At 46.4% G+C, this 12,533-nt stretch overlaps 5 protein-coding genes across 5 annotated transcripts; all 5 read left to right on the top strand.

The window, feature by feature from the left end:
• Positions 1–892: 892 nt before the first annotated feature.
• Positions 893–1,612, top strand: LOG1 (LALA0S07e07778g1_1; the record flags this gene model as incomplete). The annotated part of the gene is made up of 1 exon (XM_022771673.1): positions 893–1,612. One exon carries the CDS (start codon positions 893–895, stop codon positions 1,610–1,612), a length of 720 nt encoding a protein of 239 aa, XP_022629556.1.
• Positions 1,613–4,270: 2,658 nt separating this feature from the next.
• Positions 4,271–5,752, top strand: LALA0_S07e07756g (LALA0S07e07756g1_1; the record flags this gene model as incomplete). Its single annotated transcript, XM_022771672.1, has 1 exon — positions 4,271–5,752. The coding sequence occupies one exon, from the start codon at positions 4,271–4,273 to the stop codon at positions 5,750–5,752; it is 1,482 nt and encodes a 493-aa protein (XP_022629555.1).
• Positions 5,753–6,357: 605 nt separating this feature from the next.
• Positions 6,358–7,752, top strand: TIM54 (LALA0S07e07734g1_1; the record flags this gene model as incomplete). The annotated part of the gene is made up of 1 exon (XM_022771671.1): positions 6,358–7,752. The coding sequence occupies one exon, from the start codon at positions 6,358–6,360 to the stop codon at positions 7,750–7,752; it is 1,395 nt and encodes a 464-aa protein (XP_022629554.1).
• A 593-nt stretch (positions 7,753–8,345) lies between these two features.
• PEP8 (LALA0S07e07712g1_1) lies at positions 8,346–9,284 on the top strand (the record flags this gene model as incomplete). The annotated part of the gene is made up of 1 exon (XM_022771670.1): positions 8,346–9,284. One exon carries the CDS (start codon positions 8,346–8,348, stop codon positions 9,282–9,284), a length of 939 nt encoding a protein of 312 aa, XP_022629553.1.
• Positions 9,285–9,953: 669 nt separating this feature from the next.
• IRC8 (LALA0S07e07690g1_1) lies at positions 9,954–12,272 on the top strand (the record flags this gene model as incomplete). The annotated part of the gene is made up of 1 exon (XM_022771669.1): positions 9,954–12,272. The coding sequence occupies one exon, from the start codon at positions 9,954–9,956 to the stop codon at positions 12,270–12,272; it is 2,319 nt and encodes a 772-aa protein (XP_022629552.1).
• Between the last annotated feature and the right edge of the window lie 261 nt (positions 12,273–12,533).

Raw genomic sequence — 12,533 nt, 5'->3', positions numbered from 1 at the left:
GCCAGAAAAAAAAGAAAAAAAAGGAGCCACAAGTCGTTTAACATTATAAACCCAAAGTCGTTTACAAGTACTCTAGTGGCTCCCCTTTTTTTTTTGGTTTTAGTCATTCCGGACACCGGGCGCCCGGATCGGGCCGCAAATCGCCGGATGGGTGGCTGGGTGCCCGATGCACTTAAACCCAGGCCAGCTGGAAATATGTTGATGGTCGAACAAGTACAACAACGGCTATGGGAACTTGCCACTTGCGCGAACTCTTAGGACCCTGTCTGGAATTGCGAAAGGGAACACGGAGTATTGGCACATACTAAGTTACTTGCTAGCTTCGACCTTGTGTGAAATATACTCGTATGATATGTAGCGTTTTACTTGTATTTAGATCTGCCCTAATCTTCTCTGCAGACGTGGGACGCCGGAGAGTGTTTCAAAGCGTGGAAATTGAAGATTTTAGCATGATGGATCTTTTACGATCATACCGTCAAGATTAGGTTTCGCTCTACTGCGCTGCGATGCTCTTCCATCTTGTGTTCCTCTTGATTCTCCCGATCGGCATCTCCCGAGATGTAACTCTCAAGATCCAGTATTCTGTTTTAAATGCTAATTATCTGTGAAGCGTCGTCTTGGTTGTTCCGGCCGGCTTTCCCGGAATCAAGTTCCTATATTGACACGCAATATAATTAAACTCTACTATCTCCGACTAGACTTCAGATTTGAACCAGAAAAACGTAGGTATTAAAGAGGGTTTGTCAGAGCTCCCACACCGTTTGAAACAGGTTGTTGTAAGTATTTCTCAGAATCTTGTAGCTCACAAATCTGAGGTTTCAACGAAGACCAAGACATATAGAGCTTTTGTCCCCTAAATACAATCTACATTAAATTTCCTCGAATTCGAACAATGACGGAAACTGCTGCGCAAAAGGCTGTCTGCGTGTACTGCGGATCGTCTTATGGTGAAAAACCACAATTTGCCGAGGAGGCCCGCAAACTGGGATCGCTATTGCACTCGATGAAATGGAAACTTGTGTACGGCGGTGGAACGACGGGACTGATGGGAGAAATCGCCAAAGCTGCCATGGGTCCGGAAGTGGACGGCAATGTGCACGGTATTATCCCAAACGCGTTGGTTTCGAGAGAACGCACCGAGGAACCCTCTGAAAAACACGAAAAGAAGAACTCGGTATCGTCGTTCAACGATGAAATCAAAAAGTCCGTGGACAACCACAACGGTTCTACGCCATTGAGTCACGAATACGGAACCACAACCATAGTGCCAGATATGCACACCCGTAAGCGGCTGATGGCTACGGAAAGTGATGCATTTGTCGCAATGCCCGGTGGATACGGCACACTGGAAGAGATTATGGAGTGCATCACGTGGTCGCAGCTGGGTATTCATCAAAAGCCGGTTGTGTTGTTCAACATGGATGGATTTTACGATTCGTTGCTAGAGTTTATCCAGCACTCCATAAAGAGCGGGTTCATTAGCGAGAAAAACGGACGCATAATCCAAGTTGCATCCAGTGCGGAGGAGGTAATTGACAAGATTCAGCAGTATGTCGTTCCCGACGGCCGCTTCACGCTAAACTGGGACGATGAGCACCAAGAGAGCAAATAAGAAAGCAGAAGAAGCGGGATCGGTTTGCAGGGCGTGGGGGTACACTCGGAGGAGTAGTTTACGCGTTCTTGTTTTCACATTATATACATATTCCATGTTCAGCAGAGTATTCAGAGGGAACTTCAAAGGGGACTTCAAAGGGAACTACAAATTCCATCAGCTAAATATACATAGGGAACTAAGAATTCCAATTTTAACTAGACAGGAAACTACAAATTCCAATTTCAACTAGACAGGAAACTACAAATTTCAATTTCCAATTTTAACTTAATATACACAGGGAGTCGACGAGGCGGCGGGAAATTCATTTTTTTTTTTTGGTGTGATTGTTTCCAGCATAACGTCTTGTGCACGACGTGTTCTTACAGGTATTTGTGCTGTATATTTTCTTCATGCGGGTTCACGAATACCTGGAACAACCACAGACGGTTGGGTCGTGGCGCATCACGTGACTTGCACGGTAAAAATATTGGGCCTTGGAACGCCCGCACTCAGGGCAAAATGTTTGGTGTCACCTGTAACAGTACGGATTGACAGACCACTATGAAACCGTATTTCAACAACCGAGATGACTGGTTTTTCTTTGACCTTAGGTCGCTGTTAAGTTTTTGTCTCTAACAAAAAAAAAGACTACTACCTAGCACAGCCACCCGCCATAGATAGTATAGATTCAGCATTTTTGCCAATAGAACAGTGTTGCCGGGTCACGTGACCCGTGTTTTTCTATTAGGAGTCTTTCCCCGTCTTGTGCATTCAAACGCTGGCTAATGACGATGACTAGAAATGAGTGCTACTAGCTGGGAAAAAGTTCCGCGATTGCATGTTTTACTGCACTAGAACCACCTGTTGTCTACTACCCTTTCTTTGGTGATGGATGATGATGCATCATAGTTTCCACTCTTTGTCCCGCTAATCCTCCCAGAACATGTGCAAGTGCTTGGCTGTAAAAGTCTTTCACGTTTACAACCGTGACGTCCTGAATGACGAAACCAGCAATGCTTTGTCAGCGGACTTGAAGTCGTATTCGCCCGTCGGACGACGACCTTTTCACACCGAACTGACAGATTCCAGCGATAGCGAAAACGGAAAGCCTTCTACTGCTACTGCTACTACCACTACTACCACTCTCTCCCCTGCTAGATTCTTACAGATGAAACAGTCCTCACAGTCGAAGACCTGAGATTCGCCTCAGCCGCTTGGCTCCCGGCTGAAGTGCTTGGAGCCGTGTTTTGTCCTATAGCCCAATCGCTGACGCGCTCGATTGTGAGATGGTTGCTTGGAGTCCCCCAGGCATGAAAGAATGTTTCGGTATGCAGATCCCATGCATGGACTTTGGGCCCCCAGCCCGTGCTTCTTGCATAAAAGACTCACATACACAAAAGCACACACAAAAGCACACGCAAAAGCACACACGCAACTTACGCGTGAGCTTAGAAGAATTCACACGCGTTTACCCGATGCTCCGGCGAAACGCGCTCAACCCCCTGCCATCCCGGTACCGGCACCATTTACTTTCCATTGGGTTTATGGGCCCAGGCCAACGTTTTCCGACGTACGTGGTAACAATTAACGGTTGTGACAAACCAAGTCTGTAGCAGCCGCCGTACGCTATGCCGTTCTGTGCTGTGCTGTGCTGTGCCTTGTCCCTCAGCTCCGCTTCCTCGACGTCGGGTTTTTCCGGGCTGGACGGTTGCGTACGTCCGCTGTTGTCTCGGAGACCTACACCACTCGCTTGCTATCACCGAGTATTTGGCACATGACGTTGGACGCACATACTTAAGTCCGCTCCGGGCCGGTCCGGTTTTCTCTATGCTTGCTTTTTCAAGCCTACTTGTGCATGCGCGCGCATGCGCGCGCATGCAATGTAATGCAATACGCAAGAGAACGCTTCCGCCGTTCCTCGCGTCGCGTAGCATCAGCCGAATGACGTTTCCCTTACCCGCGTCGAAGCATTCTCAATGCTTATCCAAGCGGGGCTCTTGCGTTTCCAGAACGGGTGAGAAAAAGTTTTAGTCGTCTAAGCAACTGAGCTTCCATACCGATACGACAGATTGTGGAAATATGGATGGAATATTTATTAAAAGAAGGGTAGATCGGTGTTCGCCCAAGCAGAACAACCAACTGGCCGCATCGACCCGACCGCACCTCCTACCTACCAACCAGCCAGCCAACCGAGAACCCACACAAGAATTAGCTCATTTCGCTTTGAGATTCTTCTTCGCCATCAATCTGATATTGTTTTTTTTTTTTCGGGTTTTTTGGAAGGTCATATAGGCAAGGCAACGGACGGGAAGAACGTTTCCTAACACATCAAAGGTCGTTGTCTAACTTACACACTCACAAATACAAATACACAGGCTGGCACAATTTCGTTTTGGCATTATCAACAACGCACAGACTACTGATACAGACTAGTTGGTTTACCTTTCTCCGGTGTCTCCCCCGCTCTCTTCCACCACTTCGGTAGCTTTCCTACTACCTTTTTTTTTCCCGCTACTAATATATACCACGGACGTCTAATTCTCCGGGTCGTCGGTCGCCCGCATAGAAGAAACAAGAGGAAGACGATACAGGCAGACGAGACAGACACGGACACACACACACACGAACGGATACAGATCACCGGCTCGATCCGTCATTTCTAACCGCACACGGACTATGACAACAAAGTCGACCAAAAAGGGTCCCTGGACAGCCAGTGAAGATCAGGCCCTGCTGGCGCTGGTGCGCCAGCTGGGCCCGCAAAACTGGGTACGGATCGCTGCAGCGCTGCAGAATCGATCCCCGAAACAGTGTAGAGAACGCTACCATCAAAATCTCAAACCTTCCCTCAACAAACAGCCCATATCGGAGGCGGAAGGAGCCGTGATCGAAGATTTGGTCGGCCGGCTCGGGAAAAAATGGGCGGAAATCGCTAGAGTGCTGAATAACGGCCGTAGTGACAATGCCGTCAAAAATTGGTGGAATGGTGGCGCCAACAAACGTTTGCGGGCCCGTGGCGTAACTTCTCCAGCTCCCGTCGTCGCATTGTCTGATCCGCTGACACGAACAGAGTCGTTGCCTGCGTCGCCGTCGCATTCCGTTCCGGGCTCGGGCTCGGTGTCGTCTTCGACGACTGCGTCGTCCTCGCCGTTGGCTGCCCCTACAGCAGCTCCGGCAACAATTGGACAGCTCCATCATCATCACCATCACCATCATCACCAGCAGCAGCTGGCACAAGCACAATCACACTCACACTCACACTCACACTCACATTCGGTCGGTCTCCGACCCAGTCTGGTCTCCACAACATCGCTCCCGCCCGTCAGTTTTATCCAACAATCGATTTACAGCGCGGGTCAGGTGGCAGGCACTTCAGCACCCCCAGGACGTTCACTTTCATCCACCACTGCGTCATCGGCATCGGCATCGGCATCGGCATCGGCATCGGCATCGGCATCGGCATCGGCATCGGCATCGGCATCGGCATCGGCATCGACGCCGGCGGTCCTAGGACACCGTTACACGGGGTCGGGACCTTCACTCTTCCACAACGTGGTGGAAAACCGTCATTCCCAGTCGTTTCCGGCACCTTCATCATGGGCTTCACATTCCAAAAGCCATTCCGAGCTGCCGTCTTTGGGCACCGCCGTCTGGGGCCACTCCAGAACTGTGTCTCCCACGGCCGAGGTTTACTGTTCCAACGTTCTGGATCGGTCTCAAGATCCGTCCCGAAGGTCATCCGTAGCGTTTTTGGACGACTTCAGCAGCCATAAACGCCCAACCCCCAGTCATCGGGCCGCTCAGGATCTGCCTGCCATCCATTCGGCGAGCACGGGCAGCTCCACTGGCAGCAGCAGCAGCATTACTATCCCCTCCAATCTCTCCGGCGTATCTGCTTCGGCTCCAGTACCGAGTTTCCCTTCAAGTTTCTTGACTTTGGACTCTTCTCGCCAACTTAACGACGCTGACATGATAAGGCCGGATTTCAAATTTGGCGGCGATCTAGGCAAACACACCACCAACCCCATGTCACGGCCTCTCCAGCCGCAAAGTGCTGTGAGAGAGCAGCAAGACGAATTGCAGGTTGTTGCACGATCAAAAGACCACAACAGGTCTCAATCTCGTGTCACACTCGGCGACATTTTGAATAAGCCGTAAAATGGCTTCTAATGACTTCTCCATTCTTTCTCCACCCCTCTCTTTCTCCCTCTCGCAATTACGGAAATGACACAGCAATCAATTATGTGGAATAATTCCTCGTTATTGTAAAGTTGAGCTGTTTTTGAGTTGGCGTCGTCGTGTGTTCGCCCAGACGATGGACGCAATGATTTGAATAAAGGAAGAGGCATACCCTCTTCGTTGTGCTACAAATCTAATCCAATGCTACGCAGATGTATTCGCACGTACAAGGATTCTTTCACCCTTTCAAGTTCAAGTCTTGTCAAAACGCTCCAACCCCGGCTATGTTATTAGCACATTCGTATCTGCAAGCTCAACTGTGAGTTTCTCAGGCAGAAACGATATTTCACAAAGAGTATCCTGTATATGTAAATTCAAGAATCTTAAACGTTATATACCATGATAAATTTCAATTGAACCGTTACATTTTGTTGATGTGACAGGTTCCTTAAATTCAGATGTCACTTATACTTTCTGGCTCGAAATGTAAATACTATATGGGAACAACTTGAATGCCTAAAAATTTTATGAGATAATGAGATAGAAACTTCATTTAAGAGAAGTAAAGGACTAGACAATACGAGATGGCTACTTCTGACACACCAACTGCCAATGCTGCTGCTGATGTGGTGACTAAAGTTAAAAAACCCGGGTATACCAATCCTGCTTTTAAAGCCATGGGAATACCACCATTGCGCATTCCATCACGTAACTGGATGATCTTCTGGACTGTGCTGACAGTATCTATATCAGGTATCGTTTATGACAAAAGGCAGCAGAAAAAGATCACTGATAAGTGGTGCAAAGCGGTAGAACCGCTTTCAAAGGAAAAACTAGCCTTCAACGAGAAACCACGGAAAATTACAGTTTTTATCGCTCCACCTCCAAGTGATTACCTCGACACTAGTATGACTGTCTGGAGACGGTTTGTAAAACCTGTCCTGTTTTCCAGTGGTGTGGATTACGACGTTTTCACGGAGGAAAAACAAGGCTTGATCAGAGCAGAGGTGGCAGAACGCATACGAAAACTGAGAAGAGAACTGCTAGATAATGAAGCTGAGCTCAAACGGTTGGAAAATGAGCGTCGACTATGGTCTAGATGCAAAACTGCCATTTCCAAGGGCCTCAAGTACGTGAAGGCTGCCGAAGAGCTCGACGAGGAACAAGAGAAAGCACTGGCCGTGAAGTATAAGACAGAATTCGACTACAGAAACTTGCTGGGAGTTTATTACAAGAATCCAGATCGGGATTTGAACACCGTGGATCAGGACGCCCTGGTTTCAGATCCTTCAATGGCTGGAGGTGTCATTTGCATCGGCCGTGGAGCGTATAAGGAATACATCGACGGTGTACATGAGGGGATTTTGGGGCCATTGGAACCTCCGCTGAAGGAAGAAGCAGCAAAAATTGAGACAGAAATTCAAAAATCTGCACAGGAGAAATCTGAGGAGCCGCTCACGGAGCCTACGCCTGTGGAGGAAACTGTGGAAGAAAAACAGGGCGCTCCTGCCTCCGCGGACGGTGAAGAAACCCCCGAAGCCCCCAAGCCGGTACCTCAACGTTACATCTATCCTAATGAGTACAGCGATGCTAATTTTCCGTCTGAGCTCTCAACCTCCAAAGTCATCAGAGAACTGGAGTCTCAAACACCGGCAATTTATCTGCAACCCATTCTGGTCCTTCCCATGCCCAACCTGAGTGGTTTTCTCAATATACCGGAAAGGATTTACCGATTTTACCGGACGCGGTATGTTGCAGATTCTTTCTGCAAAGCTACTACAAGCTGCGTGTTACAAAAAGTGAGGCCGTTCAGCTCTTCCATAGATCTTAACCTTGCCGTAGCTGAAGAAGCTGATTGGCCCAAAAAATGGGTTGAGCAAGGGAAGGAAAAAGGCAGCGAGTGGGTTAGTGAATTGAAAGGTGATGATAGAGTACTGAACCTGTTGAACGTCTTTGAATCTTCCATGGTCGACGAATAAGGACGTTTCATATCTGTATATAGAGTAATGCATCACATTAGAGTTTCCTTTATTCGAATAATTTTGACTGTTGTTACTGAAACAATGATTACATCCTCAATTGCTTGCGTCCCGTTACGAAAGCACTAGCAGGACCATAGCTAGCGGTTCGCAGTCTACTGGAGGTAAAGTCGATTTTCGAATAACCCTGCAAATCAAGAACCAGTTTTCATGCTAACAGACTAAAGAATAGAACAACCAAATTCTCTGAAGGTTCAAACGTGGGAGAGGTGCTTTCCTAGCAGCCCTAGAACTGCAAAGAAACTCGCGCTTTTCTTATAACTTGAGGTAACGAGATCTTGCCCGAGGTTTCGGCGACAAAACCGTGAGCAATCATCGAAACTCCTAGCAGCAATGGCAGAATACAAACTCTGAAGCTGATACTGGCGTTCCGTATTCGAACCGCTTCTACGTGTGACACTTATTCGTCTTGTTTTATTTTACTGACGCTGTCGTGAGTAATGTACTACGAAATTTGAAGCTTTCATCTTATGTTAACAACGCAGTGCCAGCGACCCTAACAGCTCACACAACGATAACCACAGGAACCCGCAATGGCTCTCTTTTTTAAAGCGCCAATCGATATAGAAATTTTGCTAGATGGCGAAGAGTCTCGCAAACACGTTGAAATAGCCAACTCCTCAGACAGTCCGACTGCAAGAACGCTCAAAGACCGATATCCTATCTACGAGGACGGTGAAAGTGTAAGCGGCAGGGTCACATTGAGAGTCAAGGAGGGAAAGAAGTTGGAACATTTAGGTGTGAAAGTGAGCCTTGTTGGAAGTGTTGATTTATTGAAGTCAAATGGGGAAAGTAAGAAACGGCCCGCAGAAACGTTTCTAAGTTTAAGTGCAGATCTTTGTCCGCACGGGGAATTGATGCACTCTCAAAACTTTCCTTTCCATTTCAAAGATGTTGAAAAACGATACGAATCTTATAGGGGCAAGAATGTGGACGTCTCTTATTATGTGAAGGTTACTGTTTTCCGAAAATCAACTGATATTGTCAAACACAAGCGGTTTTGGTGTCTACTTTACAACCGGGATGCTCTACTGCCTGCAGTTTCCAGCACTCCTGCTGATGCTAAGTCTGTAAAACTGAACATTGGGATCGAAAACTGTCTCCACATAGAATTCGAATACTCCAAATCCCAGTTTTCTCTTAAGGACGTGATTGTAGGAAGAATATACTTCTTGCTCACAAGACTAAAAGTCAAGCACATGGAGCTCAGCGTTATTACGAGGGAAACATGCGGATTGGAGCCCAATCAGCTTTCGGACTCTACGTCTATCCGTTATGAGATTATGGATGGTTCCCCAGTGAAGGGAGAGACAATACCCATACGCCTCTTCTTAGGGGGATACGATCTGACGCCTAGCAGCCAATCCAACTACTTTAGTATCAAGAACTATTTGAGTTTAGTGATCATCGACGATGATGGCAGGAGATATTTTAAGCAATCCGAGATTATGCTATACAGAAAGCGGAACTGAGAACACACTTGAAAGCAAAACTTCACTAAACGGAAATCTTAAGTATCAATTGCCGAACAAATTACATCTCAGACAGCTTAACGATGCGAGATTGAAGAATAAGTCGAACTTACCTCATCCCGAAGAAAAAACAGAACAAAGAAAATTCAGAATATGGAACCCAGCCGGCGTTTAGTATCATCAAGGATGGTCTGTGTTTTAAGACGAGCAAGTTCTACTCTATTTTCCGGTTTTAAATCTCTCGACTGGCTCTAACTTTGGTTTTCCTTCGTCCTCTCCGGTAGGAAGGCCTTTTTTTAACTGGCGAAACTTAGTGTGACAATTCAGGCCCAGCTTCTCTAACAGACAAACTTAAAGTCCCATTGGCGGTACGTTCTCTTTTGGTCTACCTGAACATCGCATACTTGTCGAGATGTATAGTACTGACGTTTATTATTTCAGGATCCAATGATTATATAAGAACATCGAACCCTTTTGGGAATAGGATAAACATTGTTGAACGGGCTACTGAGAAACAACCCATCTTGACGTTTAGCACTGATCGCATTGCAATGATTTGATCTGAGTACCTTATTCATCTCAGAACTTAAGTTCTCAGTTTAGCAGCGGTACTTGAAATAGCGGATTTGGTTTACAGGCCATCTTTGCATAACCAAGAAAGGTTGGTTGATGTCAATAAGACAAACCTCAACAGGAGGCATTTTAGTTTTCCGAGGATGCACGATACTTGCTAATGTGGCCGGTGCTGCCCTTTCCATCGCCATACTGGGCACAAGTTCTGATCAAAGTTGTTTCAGCAGACCTGCGCTAATCGTCTTGACCAGTGGACTGTCTTGTTTAACAGGAGCACAACTAATTCACAGCTTGAAGAGGTTGACAGCTTTGGCATGGTCTGTGTTGCTACTTCAACTTTTGAGCTTGGGCTCGGCTATCTCCTACGTGAATATTTTGCTCCAGAGATTGCCCACAGCGTCCTTGTCATCTCTAGAAATGCGCCTGACAATTGCACACATTAGTGTGCTTCTGGCTGCAATGTTGACAAATAGTCTAGTGGCAGATCTCGATCTAGGGTCAGTTGCCGCCAAAATAACGACAAGTGACTTGGAAAGCGGCTCTGAGGAGCTTCGAAATGCGGAGTTAGACTCAACTATGACAGGCATACTCGAGCAAAGCCAAGAAAAACAGAAAACGGTGACAATGAAAAATTCAGCTCAAACTTTAACCCCAGACCTCGATTATGCTACAGCCATGAATATTCAGCAGAACTGGATGAATAACTACCCATCAACGTATACGAGCTCAGAGGACAACTCGACTCATTCAGTTCTTAAGCATAGTGTGGAGGTACAGGCTCCACAGTCCCAAGATTCTGTAATCACCACTGTTCCCATACCCGCCAATGGACTTATCAAGACGCCCAAAAAATCCAAATTGGATGTGTTCTCGTTGATGAGGTCGGGAAGCAAAATATTCAAAAGTCCTTCAGTGCCGGCACCGACTGAAGAAAACAGGTCTCGTTACGTAACCAGGCTTTCCACAATACATGATAGTTCAAAGAGCTTGATAAATGTGGCATTAAATTCTCAAAATTTAGAAGCGAGCTCCAAGAGCATTCATTCTAGTTTGCTTTTTAGCGACACACAAAAGCCGGCCCAGCCGGACGAAACCGCTCTTTCTATGGAAAAGCTTGCGATTCACAGGATCAATAATGCACTTTTACCGCCCTCCTTGCAGTGTCACGAAGACAATCGGACGACCGCAATAGAATTAAACTACGAGAAAAGGCCAGTGACACCGATTGGCTCAAACCCATACGAATTTACACCATCCTCGAGCTCGACTGAAGATGAGATTATTGACGTCTTAAGAGAAAACGATTTAGAAGACATTCCAAAAATCTCCAATCACTACCTTCATACAGATGATGCTCAGGTAAATTGTCAATCTGGGACTCTGCTTCACAGTGTGAGCTTACCAGACTGGCAATTAAATCGATCTAAGCTATTGCATAACGAGAGACTTATTTCCCAAGATAATCCCGAACTTCCTGCTGGCCTTGAACTAGAAGCTTCGGATAAGCTACTTCCACGTCAAGCGTTCAGCTTCCCTCAGGTGAAGCCTAAGCTCAGTTTTGAGGATTTTTATGTGCGAGATAATGGTGATGCGGTAAGTGAACTTGATGTTTTCTTGCAGCATGAAGGTTTCGAAGGAGACAAAAAGGAAACCAAAGTACAAATGATGAATGACGTCTTAAGACAGGAGGATTCCATGATCAGTCAACAGAGACTTTCTAGAGATACGAATATCATTACAGGACCACACTCTCCTACTAAATCAGTGACTTCGATTTTCTCCACCTCAGCCTCGGGTAGTATGAGGAATCCGCTGAAATTTGGTTCTGTGGTTACGAATGCTGGTAATTCAAATATACCACAACAATCATACCATTCACGGTCTAGCTCCCAGCTAACATCATTTTTCAATTCTGCGGCGAATCCAAATAATATCAATTACTCTACACAGTCGTCTCCAACCAAAAGCGGTAGGCTGCGACGCATGAGCAAAAAATTGTCTTTATCGAACATATCCTTTCGACACGAAAACGAAGACAGCTTATATGGCCATGAAACAAACAACAGCGTCGACTTCAGCTACTTGTACACTTTGCAGAACAAGCATTCTCCGTCAAAATCTTTATCGTCGATATCGAGGCGCAACAGTGCCATTCTACAAGGAGATCGTACGCTTCGGACCGTCAGCGCACTATTTGAAAGTAGAGTTGAGCACGATAACGAGGGCGCTGACATTTCTTTGAATCAAACCCTCGAAGCAGATGATACCCGCAAGAAGAAAACAGACGACCAAGAGAGCGCTATAAGCGCTACCTCGAAAATAAGTGATACCCCTTATCCGCAAGCAGTGATCGGTGAATATGACCGTGAAAAATGGACCACCCTTTTAAACTTGTCGTTGATCGACGAGCCTTAACGTGAGCTATTTATCGCTTCTGCAACATTTACGTAACAACGAGCGATGAGGCACACAGTGAATAAACAGCATCGTTTCAAGCACTGCAAATGTTCTGCTTCAATCAAATAGGAGTGTACTTCTCTCCGAAATTGATGCGAATTCCTTCGAGTGACAGTCCCTTTCTGTATTTCGGTGCGTCATTGAGATCGCTGTCGCAGCTGGAAATTTGAAAAAAAAGAAGTTCGATGGGATGATCAATGTTCCCTCAAAAATTGAATG

This window comes from Lachancea lanzarotensis, scaffold LALA0S07 (assembly GCF_000938715.1).
Source record: "Lachancea lanzarotensis genome assembly LALA0, scaffold LALA0S07, whole genome shotgun sequence".
NCBI classification, from domain to species: Eukaryota; Fungi; Ascomycota; class Saccharomycetes; order Saccharomycetales; family Saccharomycetaceae; genus Lachancea; species Lachancea lanzarotensis.
Note: the sequence above shows the minus strand (reverse complement) of the source record. Positions and strands in the feature narration are given on the sequence as shown.